We start from the raw sequence: 24,017 nt of genomic DNA on the forward strand, positions 1-24,017 counted from the left end.
TGGCGGGTCAAATACAAACGAACTCATACGGAGACGCAACGGACATCTTCCTTAAAAGGTGAACTTGGGAAATAGTTATGCGCAGATAAAGCACCCTTTCTGTCTTTAATGCAAGAGGAGTAAACGAGGACAGCAGTGTGCGCATTTTGTGTACTTCAGTTGTGAGGTCTTGGGCCATGGCACACTTCTAAGTTGACTGAACCAGTTGGCCGGAATCGAAAAGCTCTAAAACAGAGGGGTTCAACCTTGGCAACTTCCAAGACTTGTGGACTTCGACTCCCAGAATTCCCCAGCCAGCTAAGATCCTTGCTGTAAAACACGATTAGGGTCTTAAAAGGCCAGATTTTTGTCTGATCTCAAGCAAGCAGATTTGATCCAAGTTCTTAACGGGACAATGCTCTCTTTTGAGTGTTTCGCCACATGTCTTTCGCAAGTCCTTCACTCCCCAGGAAGCATGTCACAACCTCTTCCTTAAAAGAGAGTATTTGTAGCTCAGGGTTGCACTGTGGGGTCCTTGGTTGTTTTCTTCCCTTTTTCCCCCGTGTGCTTATTTTTCCAATGTAGAGAGACGCCCGTCTCACAAAACGGGCGACTCCAGTGAAAGAGAGGATCTACAAGGTGGTAAGGAGAACCTCAAGTGATAAAGCCATCGGGCCCTTCCAGAGGCTGGTTAGGTGGCTAAAGCAATCTAGGCTGAAAGAAACTTGAAGATCTAATTTGAACAGAAAAGAGGATGAACGTTGACCGTTTCCTACTGAACAGCATCTTAGCAGACATATCGCCGTGGTTCGCTCTAGCCCAGGGCTGTCCAAACTTGGGAACTTTCAAACTAGCAGACTTCCAGAATGCTGGTTGGGGAATTCTGGGAGTTGAAGTCCACAAGTCTGACAGTTGCCAAGTTTGGACAGCCCTGGTGCAGGGCGTTAGAAAAACTGGAGCAATGTAGATTTAACACGAATAATGAGAAAGGTATACGCTCGTGGCTGTTGATCATCAGGATTGAATCTCGCTACGCTGCTGCCTCTTTCCCAGATGGATCAAAGGCAAAAATCAAAATCTACCTGGGGTGAACTTTGGACGATCTTCTGCCCGTTAGCAAGATGTACTTTGGGGAAAGGATGGCATTATAGCCATGTTCTCCAGAGGTCCAGCATGCATAAAGGTGCTTCCATATATACGGTAGCTATATTCTTCTTGGTTTTTTTCCCCACCAGAAAAGGATTTCATCAGATGCATGAAATGAATGGAAATCCTTTGTAGAGAATGGAATTCTTTGGGGGGGGGATTTCAATACCTGTGATCAAAAACAGAAAACTGCCTTCCATGCCATTTTTAAAACTCTTCCCTCGCTCTTTGCTGGCTGTCAATTATCTTCCAGCTTCGTGATGGGGGTCCTTTTTAAAATGCCGAGACTTAAAAACAAAAGCTTCCTTTCTTCAAAAAGGTCCTGAACTGTGATCCAGCCAGCTTTTACGAAACGAAAGGGGTTTCCCCCACCAGACTCATGACCCGAGTTACACAAGTGACGCAAAGTGGATCAGGGCAACTTAACCACGTACAAGGACATCTCGGTCGTGGCAGGTTCAAGAAACGTGGTGGAAGTCTGGTTCATCCTGGCAGATTTAGACAAACACCCCCCCCCAAAAAAAAAAGACTAGAGAAGGGGGAAATAAAAAGGAACTGTATCACAGCATAGTCTCTTCGTTCTTCTTGACAACTTAGGAGCCTGGGTGGGTTTGTGTCTGAAGATGTTAAGAAGGCCTTTTGTTTCCGAGAGAAAAATCTGAGTGTCAGCACCACCTAGTGATTTTACAAAATAAAAGTAGGAAAATGAAATCTGGCTGCTGAATTGACGAATTCAGATCAGGGCTAGAGGAGCAGGTAGTTAGTTGCCTGAAATGTTGGAATGGGGGAAGCCATCACGAAAACAAACGTTTCACTTAGCAGCATAGATTTTGGGGCTCAATTATGGCCATTAAGTCGAGGAGCATCTGTCCCTCCTGAGGGAAATCAAGCCAGCTAACCCGGTAAAATAAAACCCCTTACGGAATCGTGGTTTAAGGCTCTCGTCCGAGACCTATAAAATATAAGCGGTGCGGAGCTGTGCGGAGCAGACATCCAGTATAAAGTATTTATTTTATACTCAACAATTAACACAAATTCATCTCTTTTTTTTTACAGTAAATAAAAACGTAATATTCCCCTTTCATGCATGATCGCCGTATTAATCTAAGCTTTTTTTTTAAAGTGTGAAAAAATAAAATGTCCCCTCCTCCATTTTTCTTTTTTGTAATCGTACGGTTAAACTTCTGGTGTCAATGTGTGTTAATGGAGACAAGGATGTAGAGTTACGCGAAGCCCGGCGAGCGGGGTATTTTTTTGTTGTTGTTCTTTCTTTGCACATGAAGTGTTAAAATGGATCGACAGATCATCCCATCAAAATAAATAAAAACCAAAAGGCCCAGAGCAGCCCCTTCACCTAAGGACCACTCTCGTTTTTAATATGCGCGTGCCTTCTTCGTCAGCCAAAAGGGAGCGATTTGGAGGCAGGGTTGAAGATTGCTGGATGTTCAGATTAATAAAACCATCTTTCTAGGAAAAATAAGAGGGATTTTAGCTGTAAGCTCCTATGTCCTTACAGTGCCGTTCTCCTTGGATTTTGGAGTTAAATGAGTTTTTTATTTAAAAAAATAAAAATAAAGGTTACTTTGCCTGAAATCACGCTCAGCCTGTTCCTTGCTGTAATTACTCAAATGTTATCATTTATTTTTATTTTTTTTTCCCTACGATGGACATGAATCGGGCGTAATCCTTGCTTGGGTTTTTCAATTAGTAGCAAATTTTTCTTTGGCTTATCAGAAAATTCATTATTATTATTATTATTTTGGCACCAGGTCTACGGGATGCTTTCTTGAGCAGCTACTGCCTGAATTTTCAGGGACAACTCCACCCCATTTCCCCCCCCCTCCCCTTTGACAATCAAGTCCTTAATTCGGCGAATTTGGTGAAATAAAACAGTAGCCTTTGAAAAAAAATTACGTGTGTGTGTGTGTGTGTGTGTTATATAAAGCAACCAATGTGTGTTCCGGTTTTATTTCGTGGGCCTGGGAGGTGAGGATGGAAATACTGCTCAGGAAACCATAGAGGTGGTGCCTTTTTCGGCCCGCTGCCGGCATTAAGAAAAGTCCACGAATGATCGCCACAAAATCAACTTCTCCTGGCTACCCCCAGCCGGCAGCCCATTGGGTTTTTTTTAGATAAATAATATAGACCAAAACATTATGAACATCTCAGCAACCTTCTTCTTTTAAACGTAACAGAGGGGGGGGGGCCTTCAACCTGTTGAGGAACGACGGCACGGTTCGTTCCCAATGTCTTTTGGGTTGGTTTGGTTTTGTCGTCGGCGTCGTCAAGAGTTTCGGGTGAGCACGTGGTCAGATTCCGAGGGATTGGGGTGTGAGTGTGTGTGTGTGTGTGTCTCAGTCCAGCTCAATGGGGCTGCTGTCTGCCTGCTGCTCTTCTTCTATTTCTTCCTCTTCCCCGGCTACCATGAGGCTGTTTAAAAGATTGCCTAGGATGCAATCAGAGGACAAAGAAGGAATCCAAAAGCGTTACGGAGGCTCGTTTTAGGATTGTCCCCAAGGTGCTCTCCCCCCCCCCTTTTTTTCCTTTTCACCTGGTAACTGGACTTGTTTCTTTGAAGAGGTTTCGCTTCTCATCGCAGAAGCTTCTTCAGCTCTGGCTGGATGGTGGGGGAATGGAAGGATTTATACTCCTTGCAGACAGCTGGTTGTTTGCCTCCTTTTAGAGAGCCGCTGAGGCCACTTGGAGGCTTACCTGTGTCTTAGGATCACATTTGCACCACTCAGGTGGCCCTGAGGACACAGGGAAGTCTCCAAGTGGCCTCAGTGGCTCTCTAGGTAAAGGTTCCCCCTCACACGGGTGCTAGTCGTTTCCGACTCTAGGGGCCGGTGCTCATCTCCGTTTCAAAGCCGAAGAGCCAGCGCTCATCCGAGGACGTCTCCATAGTCATGTGGCCGGCATGACTAGACGCCAAAGGTGAAAGGAACGCTGTTGCCTTCCCGCCGTAGTGGTCCCTATTTTTCTACTTGCATTTTTTTTACGTGCTTTCGAACTGCTAGGTTGGCAGAAGCTGGGATGAGTAACAGGCGCTCACTCTGTTACGCGGCACTCGGGATTCGACCTGCCAAACTGCTGACCTTCTGATCGACAAGCTCAGCATCCTAACCCACTGAGCCACCGCTCTCTAAAAGGAGGCAAATGACCTGCAAGGAGTATAAATCCTTCCATTCCCCACCAGCCCGTCGGAGCTGAAGAAGCTTCTTGCATGAGAAGCGAAAGGTCTTCAAAGAAAAACAAGGAAGCCCAGTTGAAAAAAAGCATCTTTGGGACAAACAAGAGCTTTGGATGCTGAAAATCTCCACAGTCATTTTAGGACGGGCCCAGGGTGGAAATTCACCCAGAGTTACCTTAAGACGGACAGCCTAAAAATTTTATAAACAAGCAAAACATTTCCACTATATATTTGTGGCCGTTAAGTCGAGGAAGACCCGTACGCCGCCTCTTTCACCCACTAGTGGGAGCTGGCTTCCAAAAATAATAACAGATCTGAATGCCAGTAATGTATTATTAACCTTGTACAGGGAGTCCTCGGCTTACGACACCTCATTTAGTGACTGCTCAAAGTTACAATGGCACTGGAGGAAAAAAAAAGGTGACTCAGGACCGTTTTTCACACTTGCGACCCCTGCAGCACCCCCCTGGGGGTCACGTGATCGGGATGCTTGGCAACTGGTTCGTACTTATGACGGTCGCAGTGTCCCGGGCTCATGTGATCTCCTTTCGTGACCACCTGCCACGGGGAAGCCAGTTTCGCCGAACACCCCAGCGACTAACAACTGCAGCGATTAACTTAACAAGGGTGGCAAGAAAATCCGTTAAAACGGGGGAAAAGCTCACTGAAGCGATTTCTGGCTTAGCGACAAAGAGATCTGGGGCTCAGCTGTGGTCGTAAGTTGAGGACCACGTGTATGGGGTTCATAACCAGGGAAGGGATTAGAACATAATCCGCGGAAGTTCGGAAATAAAAAGCTGGCCAGCGTGACGAGGCGAGGGGGTCCCCTCTTCAAAGGCTGGGGTGAAGAGCACGGACCTTTCAGCTCCTCTTAAACCAGGGGTCCCCAACCCCCCCGGTTCATGGACCAGGACTGGGCTGTGGCATGCCAGCAACCGGTCCGCACAAACAAGCAAAGCCCCATCCGCGGGATGCAGGCGGCACACAAAACCACACACTCTTCGGTCCCTGGAAAAACCTCTTGTCCATTTTACCGGTCCCTGGTGCCCAAAAGGCCGGGGACCTCCGCTCTAAACAACCCCGGAACGAGGGGAGACCTGGATCTCTGGGGGAACCTCCTTCCAAAGGGTAGGAAGCTGACCTGGAGGAGGTGCCCTTCAGGGGTCCTGACCGATGACACTGTGTAATCAAAAGGAGCCCAGAGGGGACCAACCATCCAGGAAGAGGTATTTAAACTCACACAAAAGGCTTGCGTTTGGAAAACACTCCTCCCCGTGTCAATAAGAAGCCGTTAGCTAAAAAAAGGATGATGGGTTGTTGTTTTTTCTCCCCCCCCCCACCCTGGAAACAACAAGGTTCATCCTCTGCATCTTCAACTCACCTAATAATCCTCCGTAGGATGACGTTTGCTTTGGGGGGACACCGAAGAAGAGCTGTCCTATCCTGTCTAGGTACTGTAGAAAACAACAGGGGAAAAAGAAGGGTTACTCATCTTAGGCAACGTGTACTAAAGCCGGACACAATGCCCGGTCGAATGAAAGCAAAGGTACGTGTCCCTGGATAATGTTGCAGGATTTACTCTTCCGAGCTTCGAGACTCGTGCTGGAGCCCATCCTCGGGGAACTTCTCCTGAGTGGAATACGTGCTTTGGGCTGTTCTGCAAGTCGTGTTTATCGGGTGCCTTCCAATTGGCTGATTGGTGTGTTGATGGCTGGCGATCGGCGGTCGTTTCCTTGGGCTGCCAAGCCCTGGGCTCCTAAGTATTTGATAGGCTGGTGGTCATTCAACCCTCCTGTCAACTGACAAGGGGCCCGTTTCCCAGGCTTCCATCATTTCCCTGGCTGTTTTTGTGCCTGCTCGTCCAACAATCTTAATAGCTGCAAAATGGAATGTGTCCCCTTGTTCATTGCAACGGGAGTGCAAAGCAGAAATTCCCTGAAGATGGGCTCCAGCATGAATCCAAAAGCTCAGAAGAGTAAATGTCACCCACCCAAATGTGATCTCGCACAATGCTCTGTCTAAGGTATAAAACTATCTATCTGTAATTAATGTTTGCTGGGATGTTGACCACATTTCAGGATCAGTGCTGCTCTGGGATCCCAAGGCACAAGGGTCCTTTGTAAATGCGGGACTGATTTTTAGAGATGGGACTGCTGGGATGGTAATGGCAATCTGGATTCGCTTTTCAAGAGTCCAAAGCAAAGCTGGAGACACACCAAGCTTCATGAGCCTGTCCTAGTCAGATGCTGAAAAGAAAGCAGATTCCCGAGGGATGGTTTCAGAGATATATCCAGGTCACTGTGCAGAAGAGAAGATGTTTTTCAGGGATGTGGCCCAGCCTCTAAATTACTCCCTGGTGGATGTAACACCTTGCCTCCCACCTCTTCAAGAATTTCAAAGAGTTTCTCTCAGGAATACTAATAGAGATGGGGTCCTTGGTGCCCTCTGAGCTTGGCTGTTTTCTGGCAGACATTTCATTACCCAACTAGATAACATCATCAGTGCTAGAAGGGAGTAGGGTTTGTGGAGAGGAGGAGGACTGTGGGATCCTTGGTGTTCTCTAAGCGTGGCTGTTTTCTTGCAGATGTTCCATTATCAATCTAGATAACATCAGTGCTAGAAAAGAGTGGAGTTTGCGCTCTATTTATTTCCCCACTCCCTTCTAGCACCGATGAAGTTACCTAGTAGGGTAAATCAAATCAAATATTCTATCAGTAGTACTAATAGGTTCCCAATAAACATCTTGTTTTGAAACAAGTCTGCAAGTTAGTTGGTCTATTTTCCAAGCCGGGTCACCATTTTCAGTGCATCTTGTGTTAACTAGCTGGGAGTCGCACCATCCGATGAAAATACGGGCAGAGAAAAAAAAAAGAAGGGGACGTGAACAATAAACAATCCTGCTTGGGATAACTTACTTCGTTATACATGGGGTCCCGTTTCAGCGAAGGCTGATATTGTTCGCACAATACTGTAAACACGGTCAGCTTTCCTCTAAAAGAGAAGAGACAGCCAACACACACACACACCTTTCATGTGAAACTGGAAGGGTTTAAAAAAGGAAGCTCGCGTTTGGCAGCTTCACGAAACTTCTTACCCGTCAACGGCCAGCAGCAGAAACCAGATAAAGTTGAGCAAGGGCTGTACGAAGGGCGGCCCGCTTTCTATGGAAGGATGCTTCTCTGTGTACGTCGTAAAAACCACCAAGGCGCTAGTTTTGTTTTTCAAGCAGAGGAATCTAAAACGGGAAATGACAAACTATGAAGCGTCTATGGAGATTTTTTTCCAACCATCCAGGTCACGGTGGTCTCAAAGGCCCTTTTTCAAAAAGGCAAGTGGAAAGGAGGAGGAGGAGGAGGAGGATTGTGGGGTCTTTGGTGCTCTCTGAGCTTGGTTGTTTTGTACTAAGCATTTCATGACCCAGCTAGGTAATATCATCGGTGCTAGAAGGGAGTGGGGTTTGCAGAGAGGAGGAGGATGAGGATGAGGATTCAACTCCCAGAATTCCGCAGACAGCCATGCTTTAAATGCTAATGCTAAAAGTTCAGTGCTTACTCTGGAATCGGGAGTAAGCAGCTAGACCAGGGGTAGGCAACCTCGGCTCTTTTATGACTCAGCTGTGCTGACTCAGGAATTCTGGGAGTTGAAGTCCATGAATCATAAAAGAGCCGAGGTTGCCTACCCCTGAGCTAGACCTATTTCTACCCATGGCTGTACCAGGAAAAGTAGCTTTCAACATCTCTTCACACGATTGCCATCAATTCTTCCCATGGGACAATTATCTCATGGAAGGGGGGGGGGAAATCACCCTAACCCTAACCCATCTTTATTCGGTCACAGCAGATAAAACACACAAGGCTTTGGCTGAGAAACCCAGCGTGGAAGGGAAGACCTACTGTAACACAGCTTGAGCCACAAACATGTCCACTTCACTGCGATATCCCTTGGCTGAGGAATATTCTACCAACATATTTGCACAGCCTTCCCCATCTGTGGAATGCAGGAAGTGATAACGAGATTCGCAATAGTTCTGCTCTAGAAGAAAAGTGACATGAAAAAAAAAAGGTCAGCTTGGGATGGGTGCTTCTTCAGCCGAACGATCAAAGCCATGTCTAGATGGGTTCACGCCTTCCCGCACTGTGTGAGGGGTAGCCACTGGGGTTTGTAAATTACGGCTTCTTGGCTCGGCATGATGTTTGGATGCCGGCCACTCCTTTGGTTTATGGGACAAACCAAAGTCAAATTACAGCTGAAGTCACTACTTTGGTGAGCCATTTTACTTTGGAAAAATACGGCAGGAAGTCTGAATGAGGTTAATATAGGTAAGTATATGCCAAAGGTAGGCAACCTTGGCTCTTTTATGACTCGAGGACTCCAACTCCCAGAATTCCTGAGCCAGCCATGCTGAGGGAAAAGGGAGAGGTTTCCAAGCTGAGCCGTGCTGGCTCAGGAATTCTGGGAGTTGAAGTCCCTGAGTCATAAAAGAGCCAAGGTTGCCTACCCCTGGTATATGCCATAGAAAATGTAACTTTATATTTCAATGTTGGGGTTCCTGTAATTATAGAGGATGCTTCTTTTGACTTAGGGCTAGCAAAGATGGTTGAAGGTCTCTTCCAATCTTCTTCTAAAGTAGTATTTTACAGCAATGTTAAGATGCATGCACCTCAACACCCCAAACTCCCCAGCCAGCATAACCTCAGAAGGAATTTTTTTAAGATGTATGGACCTCAGCTCCTCAAAACTGATCTCAGAAGCAGCCTCATGGGGGCATAGTAGATGTTTCCTAACCAAAGACCCATTGAGGTGCGCAACTCTTAAGGGTATAACCAGGCACCATGGAAGAACAGGCAGCCCAGCTCAGGATTCCCACCTTTCCATAACGTGATAGCCAACAACTGGTGTAGTTTTGGATGTCCCAGCTTCCCCGATCCACCGCTGGACCACTTCAGTGCTCTGGACACAAAGGCTACTCTTTCGGGTGAGTTTTGATCCATCAGACTGAACAATTTTGCCAGGTTTTCTAGAGGCAAATCCAAGAAGCAATGCTTAAGACAACTAGGCCTTTAAAAAAAAGACAAAAGCTTTAAATATGAAACAGCCCTTCCGCCCCCCAATTCTCACAGATGCTTGGCTGAAGGTTCTTGAATTATTATTATTATTATTTTTTTAAAGACGGAGACACTGAACGGATCCCTCCGCTGCAAAATCGGGAGCCATCCCCCTTTCCTAACGAGGGATGGAAGGAAAAGATTCTTCATGCAAAGACTTCACCTGGACATTCTGAAGCTCCGGGCGGGACACCTCCCTTAATTTAGAAGATGTTAAAAACAGGTCTAATCTTCCGCGGGCAATTTCAGAACACAGGCCAACCACAAGTAAAATGGAACTGGAAGGTAGGATGTTTTTTTTTTTAAAAAAAAAACATATCGCAAGTCTCCGGCATGGAACAAGAAAGGAGATAAGCCCTCACCTAGTAGTTCATCCGTCACTTTTGCATCTGATTTCTCCAAGGACTCCAGAACAAGCATGGAGAGATCGGCGGCGCTGTTTTGCTAAGAACAAAACAGAAAAGAAACCAAGCTGAAGCAGTCGAACGAATTCGTAGGTATCCCGGGGGGGGGGGAGGGGGGGAAGGAAATGAAAGCTGGTGAGGCTGGGAGGAAATAATTTTCTGGTTTGTCAATTAAATATTTTTTTATTTTTATTTTAATTCCATTTATATCCCGCCCTTCTCCGAAGACTCAGGGCGGCTTACAAGCTTAGCAATAGCCTTCATTCTATGTATATGCCTGCTTATTAGGGCTTTCACACACACCCCCAAGCGGCATTATTACAAAGTCAGCTTATTGCCCCCAACAATCTGGGTCTTCATTTTACCTACCTGGGAAGGATGGAAGGCTGAGTCAACCTTGAGCCTGGTGGGACGCGAACCTGCACTAATGGCAGGCAGCTGGTGTTACTTAAGGAGGCATTAGCCCACTGCTCCACCAAGGCTCTTATCGCTTGCATCAGAGCGCAGGGCCGCAAGACAGGATACAAAGGCCACTTAAAAGATGGCAGAAAGTAGGTAACATCATCAGTGCTAGAAGGGAGTGGGGTTTGTGGAGGAGGAGGAGGAGAATATAGACAGACAGCAAATCCCACTCTTTACTAGCACTGATGATATTACCTAGCTGGGTAATGAAATGTCTGCAAAAATAAACTACCAAGCTCAGAGAGCACCAAGGACCCCACAGTCATTCTCCTCCTCCTCCTCCTCCTCGCCCCAAACCCCACTCCCTTCTAGCATTGATGATGTTACCTACTTGGGTAATAAAACGTCTGCAAGAAAACAACAAAGCTAGAGGGCAGCAAAGACAAATATTCTCCTTTACTGGTCAGTGCATTATCTTAAAATAATTCTGGCTTCTGTAAGGCTGCCTGCCTGGCTTCCGTAAGGCTGCCTGCTTTCAAATTTCAAAGGGCTCCTGGGAGAGGTGGTATATCCTGGAAATATATTATTTTGCACCCCGCCTGCAAACTGGAGATGAGGCTCTCCTTCCCACCCCAATGTCTCCATGCTGATTATTTGTACAACCATCTTCACACCCTGTTAAGTCGGTCTTACCTGATTATGGCTGAAGAAGAGCACGGCACCTGAATACATAAGTTCTCTGGCTTCTGTGTGTTTGCCCTGTGACATGTACCTGTAAATAAACAACAACTTTTTAAAAATGATAACAATTATAATAATAATAATACAACAACAAGAGGAAGAATGAAAGGTAACCGGAATACAGCACGAAGGGACAAGCTTTGAGAGGCTTGGGAACTTCGTACAGAATCCATTTCAGAAATCAGAGCTTTGCGGAAGAGTTTTGTACAGGATCTGTGGGATCGGCATGAGGTTGCATATTTACCTCTTAATAGCACCAGCACTTAGACTTATATACCACTTCACACTGCTTTACAGCCCTCTCTAAGCGGCTTACAGTGTTGGCCTGTTGCGCCCAAACAATCTGGGTCCTCATTTTACCGGCCTCGGAAGGATGGAAGGCTGAGTCTGTGCTGGAATATATGGATTTGAGTTCCCTTTTTTTTTTTGAAAACAAAAAAAGACCCAGAGAATCCATTTTCACAACCAAGGCAGCTGGAGAGACACCTTGGTGCTATCGCTGTGGCTGTTCTTCATACGCTCAGAGGAAAGACGTGACACCTGTCCATCAACTAGAAGATGGAGAACTAACCCTCAAATCACTAGAGCAGGGATTTCTCAACCTCAGCTGCTTTTAAGATGGACGGACGTCAACTCCCAGAATCCCCCTGCCAGCAATATTCATTACGCAAAATGAACGGCAATCATTACAAACCTCCCACCAAACGGAAACCTAGCCGTTTGGTAGAATCTCTATGCTTTTCTCCCTGCAAGGCTGAGCAACCTCAGCTGCAGCTGTCTAGATCAGCCTGGGAGGGAAGGAAAGTAAGTCCCAATTTTGGGGGGGAAGGCCATCGAGGAGGAATAGGTATCCTGGCTTTTAGGTAAAGGTAAAGGTTCCCCCGCACATGCGTGCTAGTTGTTTCCGACTCTAGGGGCTGGTGCTCATCTCCGTTTCAAAGCCGAAGAGCCAGCGCTTGTCCGAGGACGTCTCCGTGGTCATGTGGCCGGCATGACTAGACGCCAAAGGCACACGGAACGCTGTTACCTTCCCACCGTAGTGGTCCCTATTTTTCTACTTGCATTTTTACGTGCTTTCGAACTGCTAGGTTGGCAGCAGCTGGGACGAGTAACAGGCGCTCACTCTGCTACGCGGCACTCGGGATTCAACCTGCCAAACTGCCGACCCTCTGATCGACAAGCTCAGCGTCCTAACCCACTGAGCCACCGCGTCCCTATCCTGGCTTTTAGGGATCTCCAATTCAGGATCAGGGTTTTTTTGTCAAACTGCCTGCTTCCTGCCCTTGGGAAAGAAAGTCAGCCCAGCCCATCACTCTTTTCAGTTTTTCAACTTTGCCAAGCTGCTCAGCGTGGCTACGATACTTCAACAGTGAACACGGCACGTGTCATGATGCCTCTGTACTCTCTGCCCGCCCTTCGGAAATACCAGGGCAGGGCGATGCGTAGCAGCACGTAACAGATGCTGAAGTCGACAGCGCGGCAAGCCAAGCCAGACGACAACTCCGATGGGTTTTTACGTGCTAAGCCAGAAAACTGGCAAGAGGAAGTGGGAGAAGCTAGCTTCAAAGTGTATTTATGTTCTTCGTTCCGTGGCACATGGCTCCAACGAAGCTCTGGCGGTGTGGGTCGTATGCTCATGTGACTATACTACTAAGGTTAGGGAGAGATACCAAGTGGTCAAAAACAGGAGGACCAGAGATTTTTGCAGCCTGTGATGTGTGTTTGTGCAACTGCTGCTTGGACACACCCTGAGACAAATTAAGTGAAGCGTCTGTTTCGCCACAGAATCTGACGCATTTGTTCTGTGCGCTGCACGTGCGCTTAGCCTCCCTAGAGCGATGCACCTTTTACCCAACGGATTATGATCCACGCAGTTTTTAGCTCTAGAATAGTAATGCCTCAAAAGCTTTTACAGACCTGGGATGGAAACCACACTTCTAGAGGACTGCGTTATTTCTCCTTTGACAGTGCCCGGGTAGTCCTTGACTTACGACCACAACCGAAGCCAAAATTTATGCTGCTAAGCGAGACAGCGAAGTGAATTTTGCCCCATTGTGTGACCTTTCTTGCCACAGTGGTTAAGTGAATCAGTGCCACTGTTAGCAGTGAACCTGGCTTCCCCACTGACTTTGCTTGTCAGGAGGTCGCAAAAGGGGATCACGTGATCCCGGGACACTGCAACCGTCGTAAGTACGAGTCAGTTGCCAAGCCTCTGAATGCTGATCACATGATCATGGGGATACAGCAATGGTTGTAATGGCCCAAAGTCACTTTCTTCATCGCCGTTGTAACTTTAAATGGTCTCTAAATGAATAGTTATGGCGAGGACCACCTGTATTACTTAAGCTTTTTAACAGTCTATTTCCAGACCTCTAGAATAAAATAAGGGAGAAATCTAGAAAAGCGATCTTCCAAGGAATAGGATTTAGAATCCCACCTGCAAAACTTAGCAAGAGGAGCACTGCAGCTCCATAACAAAAGCAGAGAAAAATCTAATTATGTCCATTGTACTACTAACAAGAAGCAAACCTGACGGAGCCAGTTTTAATCCTTATATATTTTGCTTCCCAACAGATTCCTTTTGCTCATTCTCAGTCCAACAAAGAATCAGGGAGCTATGTGTTAACAGGCAACGTGTCGGGGCCACAAAAACTAAGCAGGGAAGATTATTGAAAGACGGTAAGATTATTGCCACTATTTCAGTCATCCCCGCTATGATCTCCAAAATAGAGACGGCTGTAATTTTCAGGGGTGAAAAATTCGCTTTTGCTACTTTCTTAATTCCAGCCTTCCCGTCTTTCTTACGCACCAATGCCTCAACTTTAAGAGCTGTGTGTGGAACAAAATTGTTTGAACCACCTCCCGAGACACCAAACTCAGCCAGGAAATGGCGTTTTGCCTCTCCCAATTAGTTGCAAAGTACAGAATTTCACAAATGCATTTGTCATGTTCCATTTTTAAGGTCACTCAACTCCCCTACCTTGGCACAGAACGTGTGTGCAGCGCATACCATTACAACTCAGATCATAGTTTAATTATAATCTTGACTGTTAAGCATTTAAACAGTGAATAATTCATTGCTGCTCTGGGATACTGAGACAGATAAGGACAGCCAAGCTGATATTTTTTATTTTTTTGTCTCAAAGCAGGAGCAAAATGATAGGTGCTTCCTGTTTTTCCGGAGCACTGTTTTATGGAAGCTACCTAGCATTAATGGGGAAAAAGAAAAAGATGCACAATAGTTGTCTCCAAGCTAGGCTGGAAATACATGTCCCAGAACTTCCAATTAACAAAGATGGTGACCTTAGATTTGCAACATTATCAAGAAGGGGATGGCGGCTGAAAAGTAATTTTGAACTATAGTTCCTGTATTTATGGCTGTAATCCCCAAGAACATTATTTATTTTATTTATTTTATTTTATTATATTTGTATACCGCCCTTCTCCCGAAGGACTCAGGGCGGTGAACAGGGCACATATAAAAATACAGAGTACAAAAATTAAAAGAGAATTAAACAGGAGCCCGAGCTAAAACAATAGATAGTAATATAAAAATAAAAATCCGCAATAATTAGACTCCTAGATCTTGCTTAGAAGAACACACACAAATGCTACAGCCATGTATCCAGAGATAAGAAAACTGACTTCTGCTAATGTCTTTTAGCACATCATAGACACAAGAAAGGCCAGCGCTGTCCCAGTTCAAAAACATGTCAGGCTGGCCACAATGAGGCCTACTAATTATTTTACTGCCAGCACGGATTCAAAATAATTTCAGAAGTTCCAACAAAAGAGAAACTGGCATCTTGACAAGAGGACCCGGAAAAGGCAACTTTCCCACCCACCAATATTCAAGAATGATCTTGGTCTCTTTTTTTCCTTCGGACCATTAAAAAACCTGCCTTTTCAGTCAGACCACGGGGGAAATACCTATACCCCTCTGGTCTCTGGTAAAATCCAAAAAAATAAAAATAAAAAAATCAACATTTTAGCTTCTGGTTTGGAAAATTTACTTCCAGAAACCACTGACCCATCTCCAGAATAGTATGATTTGGAGGCGAGATATTCTGGCAGTTTTGACCTATCCCGACTATATTTTCACAAAATTAACTGCCAAACTTTTTGCCCCCCTGCTGCTGATTCCTAACAAATTTTCTTCCATTTGGTGTGATGGGTACTACGGGTTTTGGATCCTTGATCCATTTTCCAGCTTGCCGCCGACCCATCAATTTAGAATCTCAAAATGTCCCTTCTTCCGTAACTCCGCATCACTCCATAATGAATGCAAAATGTGTCCAATCTTTAAATTATACGTGGTTTTAATCTTATGTGAATGACAAACAATAAAGAGCAGAACATTCTGGAGAGTCATCTTCCAGATTCATCAAAAATCCAACCATAAGAATTTTTATGACCACTCTTGAGCTAATCTGTATAATTGATGGTTGTGAAGACTTTCGGTAGCACAAACCTTGTTCTAATTAGGTGCCTCATTTTGTTGTTTACTGTGGTTGCATATCGTATGTCGACAGCTGTCCCAAGAGGAGGACAGTTCAGCATCTCACCTGAACAGTTTGGAAAGATGCTAAATCTATCCGAGAGATAGCAACGCTATGATCCCAATTTAGAATTAAACAAGGCTGCTTTTGAAAGGGACTTACCTCCAAATAAAGACTAACAGATTTATTGTGGCATGAATTTTGAGAAGCTGGAGTCCACTTTGTCAGATGCCTCTGATGAAGTGAGATCCAACCTACAAAAAGCCTACAGAACAATAGATTTCTTAGCCTTTTAAATCACTTGCATCTTTCCCTTTTCAGGTATCACCAAGACAGCCGCTCTCAACTTAGCACTCTCCAAATATTTGCACAATTGTAGGAATAGTCAGCCAATAATACCACAGGCTGGAAATCTGGAATACTGTAATTTTAACACCACAGAACGCAACCAGTTTCGAGGGGGTTGCATTACACTGCAGCTATCACTGGGCTGAAAAAGATATAAAATTAGCAAAATAAATCTTGCTTGATCACATCAATTTTTTTTTGGTCTAAAGTGAACAGCAGCTAAATAGGATTTTCATTCGATTTCCCCAAAATCTATTTCTTAGGGGCCCACTTTCTGAAAAAAAGAAGTGAATCTTTTTCAAAACCCACTTAAATTGGCATCAGATACTGTATTATTTTTTTGAATGTTCATCACATCTAGGGTGAAACAATGTTACTATTTTGACAGACTCTTTATCTAATACCATCCACAACCATTTGGTGACTTAAAAGATAGCACTGCAGCATGGAAATTTCTAGAACAAGCAGGCAAGCCAATCTCTCAAAAAAAGAAAGGAACACCTCAAAAGTTGCAGTTGGGAGCATTACAGATCTTATTTTCTACGTGCTGAAGCTCTGCACAGATTTTGTTCTTTTTCAAAGTCTCTTCACCTCACTTTTCATTCTCCTAGGTTTTTAGACAATATATATATATATATATATATATATATATATATATATATATATATATATATATATATATATATATATATATATATATATATATATATGTGTGTGTGTGTGTGTGTGTGTGTGTGTGTGTGTGTGTGTGTGTGTAAATTACTAACAAAGAATTAAAGGGAAACTGAGATGCATTTCTGACTCCTTAGTCGTCCTCAGTCAGCTATACCCTTCTGAGATTCGAACCTGGGCTGATTGCATACAAGGCAGTGTTATTTGCCTCTAAGCCACAAGGTCCCTCTCGCTCTGTTAGCTTTTTTTCTGCAAGGGAAGATATGTTTCAAATGTTAACTATTTAGATTACCTTGCTAGGCCCCAAACATGCTAGGCCCCATGTTTGGGGCCTAGCAAGGTAATCTAAATAGTTAACATTTGAAACATATCTTCCCTTGCAGAAAAAAAGCTAACAGAGCGAGAGGGACCTTGTGGCTTAGAGGCAAATAACACTGCCTTGTATGCAATCAGCCCAGGTTCGAATCTCAGAAGGGTATAGCTGACTGAGGACGACTAAGGAGTCAGAAATGCATCTCAGTTTCCCTTTAATTCTTTGTTAGTAATTTACACAAATATATGAATTGTCTGGTGTGACTACTGCCTGTTTGATAGCCTTCAAGATAGGCTGAAAACAGGAAATAAAGATTTGCCCCATGTTTGGGGCCTAGCAAGGTAATCTAAATAGTTAACATTTGAAACATATATATATATATATATATATATATATATATATATATATATATATATATATATATATATATATATATATATATATATATAATTATAAACTGAGAGTGATCATTCAACAAAGCAGGTTGTAGTGCACACAATGTTATAAAATTTGGCAATTTTTAAGATGCTATCAAATCCACCCTGTGTATACACTCACAGAAACGTCACAGACAAACCTCTTAAATTATCATTTGGCCCTACCTTCGCGAATGAAGGAAGATATACATTTTTATTGCAGCTGATTTAGTCACAGCAACGGAGTGGGTGGATGGGGGCTATTTTCAGGATTACTGCTCTTTTAACATGGAGGGCTGTTTAAACATGCAGTTTAACAGTTCCTGACAAGCCTATTTCTGTACATTCCAGATTAGCATAACCCCTTTCAATCCTCACTATCTCTGATCTGGCTAGGCAACGGCTACTCAAAAGGTTTTTTTTGTGTTCAGGTCTTGAGCATCATCTGCCCCAGACGAATCTTTGAAGTGGTAACCTAAAACAAGAGGGAGCGGACTAGATTGCCCAGAGTTGCTTTGGACAGTGAGATGGGTGACACATACGAATAGATAAAATAATAAAATAAATCGGATGAGCAGGAGAATGAATGCTTCAACCACAGCTGTATTGGAGGTCTAGAATATAGCACAACTAACTGGTCAGGTTTACCCAAGGGAAGAACTGACTCATCATAGTTCACCCAAAGCGAACAGCTGGATTCCTCCTTGGGTTCAAACCGCACCCCCACCCCCACCCCGGCTAAAAATTAATAATAATAATAATAATAATAATAATAATAATAATAATAATAATAATAATAATAATAATAATAATATATCAGTCCTGTACTGGTGTGGCCTCTCTGCATGAGATCTAGAACGGATTGTCTCATCTCATGGCAAGCCTCTGCACCCCAAAAACATCACAAACCCCTTTGTAGAAAAGGAAAGCCCCCCCCAAACCTTCCCCCAAAGCATGTGCACTAGGGAGCATGTCAGTTTGTAGAACAAGCTTCCACGTTTGAGCCCAGATGTTCCTTTAGGGCACTTGAGCTTCTTTATGATGGCTGGACTTCAAGTCCCAGAATCCCCTTGGGAGCTGAAGTCCACCCACCGCGCTGCGCCAACAACGTTTCCCCCCCCACCCCCCATTCCTACGCGCGGGGGTCCCTATTGCCCCTCCCTAGCCGCTATGAAGCATAGCCAAGCGCGGCCATGGGAGGGGAGAATGGGCTGGGGAGTCCTTCCTCCTCCCCCGCCCCCCCCCACCTTGCTTTGGCCAGACCGGCGTGCCCGCTCCCCCGCCTCGACCAATGGGGCTTCGAGGGCCCGGGAAAGACAAGCGACGCAGCCAATCGCGTGCGGCCGGCGCTCGGCTGCGCCAATGGAAGCGTCTGGAAGGAGGAGGAGGAGGGCCGCCCTCCCTACGCACCTGAAGAACAGAGTCCGGTACATCTGGTGCGCCTCGTAGTAGTCTCCCTTCTCCACGCTGGCGCGGAGTTTCCCCTCGACGCGCTGGACGCCTCCCCGGTTGCGGCCACTGCCGCCGCCGCCGCCGCCCTTCAGGGCCTCCTGCTCCGCCGCCATGACTGCGGGGCGGGGAGAAACGCCGAGGCGACCCTGGCCGGAGCTACCTCACGCGACGTAACGCACGCACGGCGGCTTCCGGCGCCGCCCACTCAACAATGGGGCGACGGCGGCCGGCGAGGGACCGAGGCGTGTGGCGCGCCGCCCTCGCGGGAGGAGGGGGGGTGTAGAGTGACGTCGCGGTCACGTGACCTCCACCTGCGGGCGAGCCGCGCGGAGGCGGTCCCTGCTGGCGTCTCCTAGGCGACGCCGCCAAGGATGCACTATCCTCTGGACCAGAGCATCCTTCAGGCCAGGCGTGCGCAGGTTGCCGCCGCCTGCAAGCCGACCCAGCTGAATGAGGCCCGTTTTTTCTTGCAGCGGCTGGGCTGCTCTACCTGTTGGGGTTGGAGGGATGCTTGGGGAAGGCCGACTTCTTTCTTTCTTCTTCTGGAACAAGTGTGGGAAAAGGGGACAAGCCCCCTCCCCATCTTTTCAGGTCCCACCAAAAGAGCCTTGGTGGAGCAGTGGGCTAATGCCTCCTTAAGGAACACCAGCTGCCTGCCATTATTGCAGGTTCGCATCCCACCAGGCTCAAGGTTTGACTCAGCCTTCCATCCTTCCGAGGTAGGTAAAATGAGGACCCAGATTGTTGGGGGCAATTAAGCTGACTTTGTAATAATGCCGCTTGGGGGTGTGTGTGAAAGCCCTAATAAGCAGGCATATACATAGAATGAAGGCTACTGCTAAGCTTGTAAGCCGCCCTGAGTCTTCGGAGAAGGGCGGGATATAAATGGAATTAAATAAAAAAAATAATGAGGTCCTCCCAAGTTCCGTCTGGCTTTAGGAAAGAGGGCGCTGCAAGGGCGTTTCAGCCCCAGCCAGTCTGGGCGTTCCAAGCCACGCTCTGCCTGCGGGAGTTGCCTAGCCAAGCGAGTTTAACCACACTGAGTCACGGAGACGAGACCTGCTTACCGTGGTTGTTGAAAGCCAACCAAGGGATGTTTCATAGTCTTGCATGAGGATGGAAGCAAGCAAGCAGGCAGGCAGGCAGGCAAGGTTTATTGAAACTCTGGAGGTCCCAGAGTAAAGCGATTCCAGTCTTATTAGTTGTAACCGATAGATTTAGGGACAACTTTCTGAAGCGATGTGACTTCTAAGGTTTTCTGTTTCTCAGAGAGGATGAGGCATCCGGCTCACTTTGAAACTGACAGAAAATAAGGGCAATAGTGGGGAAAGGGCGTCCTGGAGACCCAATCAACATTGCGATCCATCACTGGTGCTTCAGTCGCGGCAGGTTTTTAAGAAAAGACTGCACAGCCCCGTCTGAAGTGGTATATAGACCTCCAAGGTCCCTTCCAGCAATATTCTGACTGATTTGCACCCAAACACATGTTGTCAAAGATCTCTTTTATTTCTACCTTGTTTTTAAGGGGGGAAAAACCAACAATCTTTCCTTGGGTTCTAGTTTTGACTTGTCATTCTAAAACCAGGAAAGGCAATACTGAAATATCTGCTTTGAATGTCTTCTACTGTTCTCTTCTTTGAAAACACTGACCACGTGGAAATCAGAAATAATGGATGCATTGTTACACTTGAATATTTCGATAAAGTTCCTTCACATGCATTCTTTTCATGTAGATTTCTGTCTAACAGAAATAACTGTATAGCTGATTTTGGTTCCTATATTTACTAATCCTTTTGACTTTGATCCTTCCCCAAACACATATTATTATAAGAAGCATTCAGTATAAATATCCAAAAGGAAACTTTATTCTTATTTCCAAATATTACATGCACTTTCAAAAATTAAAATTCTTAAACTTTTTTCAATAGCTTCTGGTCAGTTAGGAGGCAGCAAAGGATACCAGAGACAAATATTTTGAAAAAGCATTTACAAAAATACATTGCACAAAGTCCTATCTCATTTTTTTAAAAAATAAGTTAGTGTTATGCAAAAAAAAAAAAAAAAAACAAACCCTGCCCTTCCCCAACTGGATTTATACAGGATAATTTGGAATCATTTTCTTAAAACTGTTAACAGGCTTTATCAAGGTTTTCTCAATAGCCACTAGTTCTACTTTCAGCTAAACTCAGGTGAACAAGTGGTATTCAAGAATAAAACTTGCTTTTATAAATATTTGAGGGACTCTTGTGCAACATACGAAAGAATTTTTAAAAAATCAGCATGTCTTTTTTCTGAAATCAAAGTTTTCCTTCCAAAAACCCAGGACTCAGAAGTACCATTTTCAGAGAACAAAAAAGCATTTTCTGAGCCAGATCCTGACAATATTTCAAAATTAAATTTTTAAAAAGGAAGCTGAATTGCCAGGGCTTGCATTCAATGACTTTTAAGGGAAATTAGAATAAGAATTTAATAACAGCTCCAGGTGCCATCCTGAACTTGATATAGCCCATTTTTATTATGTACATACGCATGCTTTTTTTTTTAAAGTAAATATACAGATGATTTTTTTGTTTTTGGAGAACCGATTCAAAACGGCGCCTTTTGTGCTTTTCCATATACTCAGCCTTGTGAAGCTTTCCCTGAATTTTCAGAGAATTTAGCAGCAATCCCAGAGGACAGAGTGAACTCTGGGAAGGTAAAACTGCACAAAACTCAACATGTGAAGAAGCCCCAGGCAGGAATTTTACTAGCAAGTTGCTTTCTTTGAAGTTTAGTGTTCCTGCTTTAATCTTCTACATCTGACTCCATCTCGACATTTCCTTTTCATTATCTCCCGTCATGTGGTAGCCAACTATATTATGAATCTGACTCATTCAATTCTATCCAAAACATTCTCAATGTAACCACCTCCTTAATTCACCGGACTCACTCGGTGCTAACACATGGGGACATTTTGCCTTTAGCACACGAGGCAACTTACCAATTCACTCCATCCCTACTTCTTACTAGAACACATTAAATCAGACTCAAGCCCTTTCTGCGTTAAACAATTGCTATTGGTATTCATTTGGCTGTTCAACTCCTAATTTTTTTAGCCTTCGCGTGCCCAATAAAGCAAAGGATAATTTTTTTGTTTACTAATATATATATATGTATCTTTAAGGAAAATGTTCTAAATCTGAAAGATGAATATAAAAACACTTCGGTTGAAATCAGAACTTTCAACATAAAAAAATTAAATATTGCACGGAAATGACTGGAACTGATGATGAAGCAGCTTCAAGAATAAGCTGCTAAGCAGTTTTGTCAAGCAAAAGTCTGAGCAGTGGTAACAGACTTTAGTTTCAAGGCTTGTGCTGGAATTGCAAACAAACCTTCATCTGATTGGGAACTGCATAACATGCTATATTTCACCTACTCTTCTTTTTATCTTAATCACATCCAGGTGCAGAGAAAAGTCCCAATATTTTTTTAAAAAAACCCAGATTCCTACTGGCCAAAAGGAAAAATTTAAAAGCTTTGTCTTCTGGCTTATTAAAACAGGGGTTAGTGATGTGCTAATTGGGCTTAAGAATGAGAGCAGTTGGCATGCATTTTCCCCCCTCAGAAAGAATACATTAAAAACATAAAGCTGTCTGGCAGTTACAAGTTGAGCATCTGAGCAAATAACCCTTAGGTCTGAGACACACAATTTTGTTGGTAATCTCCTACGTTTAGCCAGGAAAGAGTAACACAACCTGTCGTACATCACCCAACTCTTCCTTCACCTTTTAAAGATTCCATTGTTCAAAATTTTCCCTTTATAAACTTAAAAACAGAAATGATGTACCACCAGCGTAGGAAAATTAGCGTAGTGTTCATTCGGCAGTTCGCCCATGCACTCGGAAGCGATAGAGGCACGTATACTCTGCGTGACCCCAGTTGGAAAATATTCTTAGTTCCACTATTTGGAATGCTTTTTCAGTGATCTTCTAAAAGAAGAGGAAAATGTTATTAGAATCCACTATGGGCAGTAGTCCTGGCCTACCACAGCTGAGCCCAGGATTTCTGTTGCTAAATGAGACAATGGATAAGTGCGTTTGGCCCCCCATTTTACCACCTTTCTTGCCATGGTTAAATAAATCACCGCAGTTGTTAAGTTAGTAACACAGTTGCTATGAGAATCTGACTCTCCCATTGGCTTGGTTTGTCACAAAAGGTGACTACAGGACCCTGGGACACTGCAATTGTCATAAACATGAGTCAGATGCCAAGTGTCCCAAACTTTGATCACGTGACCATGGGGATGCTGCAGTGGTCCTGTGAAAACCGGTCATGGGTCACTTTTTTTCCAGTGCCCTTGTAACTTGGAACGGTCACCAGACAAACCGTGGTTAAGGCAAGAACTAATGTGCTATTTTCGCGCTAGAAGTTTTTTTTTATGCAAAGCGTTGTTTTTTTTAAAAAAGGAGTTTTAATCTTCCAAAATGTCGACCTACCGAGACTGGAAACATTTGTAATGGTTCGCCATCCTGATCATACGTATACTGGCCCAGAAGTATTCCTTCTTCTTGGTACTCATTTTCAAGACCCTGTCAATCAATGCAAATGGTTGGTGTAGCTCTGAATTCTTGATAAAAGAAGATAAGCAGGTCGAGTCTTAACTTTCAGACTCGCTGGCCTCCCCCAAAATGACGGGAGACGGTTTGTTTACTTTTATTTATTAAATGTCTGTGCTGCCCATCTCCCTAACACAGCCCCTGAACCTTTCGCACTCTTTTGCGTCCCTGACGTCAAGGTGAACAATCACTTCCACATCGGTAGAGCTCAAACCAGCTACTTTTTATGGTTCCTAGGCCTATTTCACAGCAATCTTCCCAGGCTGGCAGTTTTTACTGGGGAAAGATTAGATAAAGCTCAGAGGCATTTGGGGGTGGGGGTTGTCAGACTTTGCCTTCTTATATTCACCTAGGGCAGGGGTAGGCAACCTCGGCTCTTTTATGACTCATGGACTTCAACTCCCAGAATTCCTGAGTCAGCATAGCTGACTCAGGAATTCTGGGAGTTGAAGTCCATGAGTCATAAAAGAGCCGAGGTTGCCTACCCCTGACCTAGGGACTCCAGAGTAATTCCTTGCTTGAGCTCTCCTGACTTGACAGGACTGGGATGGTTGCGCTCCTACACCTAGCCCTTCAGAAAAGACTTTTAATTTCTGCTCCTCCTAATCTCCCCGGACAACTGATGCTTGCTTAACATTCTCTGCATTCCTGTTCTAATTAGATCAACCCGCCAAATAAGCCTGAACTCTTCCAGCAATTAACTAAGGGCTGACCTAGGCTGGGAAAGATAAAAAAAAAAAGAAAAGAAAATA

General features: G+C 44.7%; 2 protein-coding genes across 11 annotated transcripts in view; both read right to left on the bottom strand.

Annotated features, from left to right (window-relative positions):
* Nucleotides 1-2,110: 2,110 nt before the first annotated feature.
* LOC308674220 (Golgi to ER traffic protein 4 homolog) lies at nucleotides 2,111-18,851 on the bottom strand. 3 transcript variants are annotated; one of them, XR_014027830.1, is made up of 10 exons: nucleotides 18,626-18,851; nucleotides 10,920-10,998; nucleotides 9,783-9,864; nucleotides 9,183-9,332; nucleotides 8,209-8,347; nucleotides 7,410-7,550; nucleotides 7,231-7,306; nucleotides 5,697-5,769; nucleotides 4,656-4,718; nucleotides 2,111-3,571 (listed from the first exon to the last, which is right to left on the bottom strand). XR_014027830.1 is itself a non-coding variant. In XM_081338533.1 (9 exons), exons 1-9 carry the CDS (start codon nucleotides 18,778-18,780, stop codon nucleotides 3,480-3,482), a joined length of 987 nt encoding a protein of 328 aa, XP_081194659.1. In that variant the 5' UTR covers nucleotides 18,781-18,851; the 3' UTR covers nucleotides 2,111-3,479. The 3 variants fall into 3 exon arrangements, 1 of the variants encoding a protein (XP_081194659.1); XM_081338533.1 differs by lacking the exon at nucleotides 4,656-4,718; XR_014027831.1 differs by lacking the exon at nucleotides 4,656-4,718 and having other exon boundaries at nucleotides 3,479-3,571; nucleotides 5,697-6,561.
* Nucleotides 18,852-20,510: 1,659 nt separating this feature from the next.
* Nucleotides 20,511-24,017, bottom strand: part of LOC308674051 (SUN domain-containing protein 1-like) — a 32,195-nt gene continuing 28,688 nt past the window's right edge. For 7 of the 8 annotated variants that reach the window (XM_081338218.1, XM_081338221.1, XM_081338223.1 and 4 more), the window contains 2 exons: nucleotides 23,146-23,238; nucleotides 20,511-22,638 (listed from right to left, as the gene is read on the bottom strand). In XM_081338218.1, coding sequence (XP_081194344.1) covers nucleotides 22,525-22,638; nucleotides 23,146-23,238 — 207 coding nt within the window. In that variant the 3' untranslated portion in view covers nucleotides 20,511-22,524. The remainder of the gene's footprint in view (nucleotides 22,639-23,145; nucleotides 23,239-24,017) is intronic. The other variant, XM_081338219.1, reaches the window with a different exon arrangement.

This window comes from Vipera berus, assembly GCF_964194415.1.
Source record: "Vipera berus genome assembly, chromosome: 13".
Lineage (NCBI taxonomy): Eukaryota > Metazoa > Chordata > Lepidosauria > Squamata > Viperidae > Vipera > Vipera berus.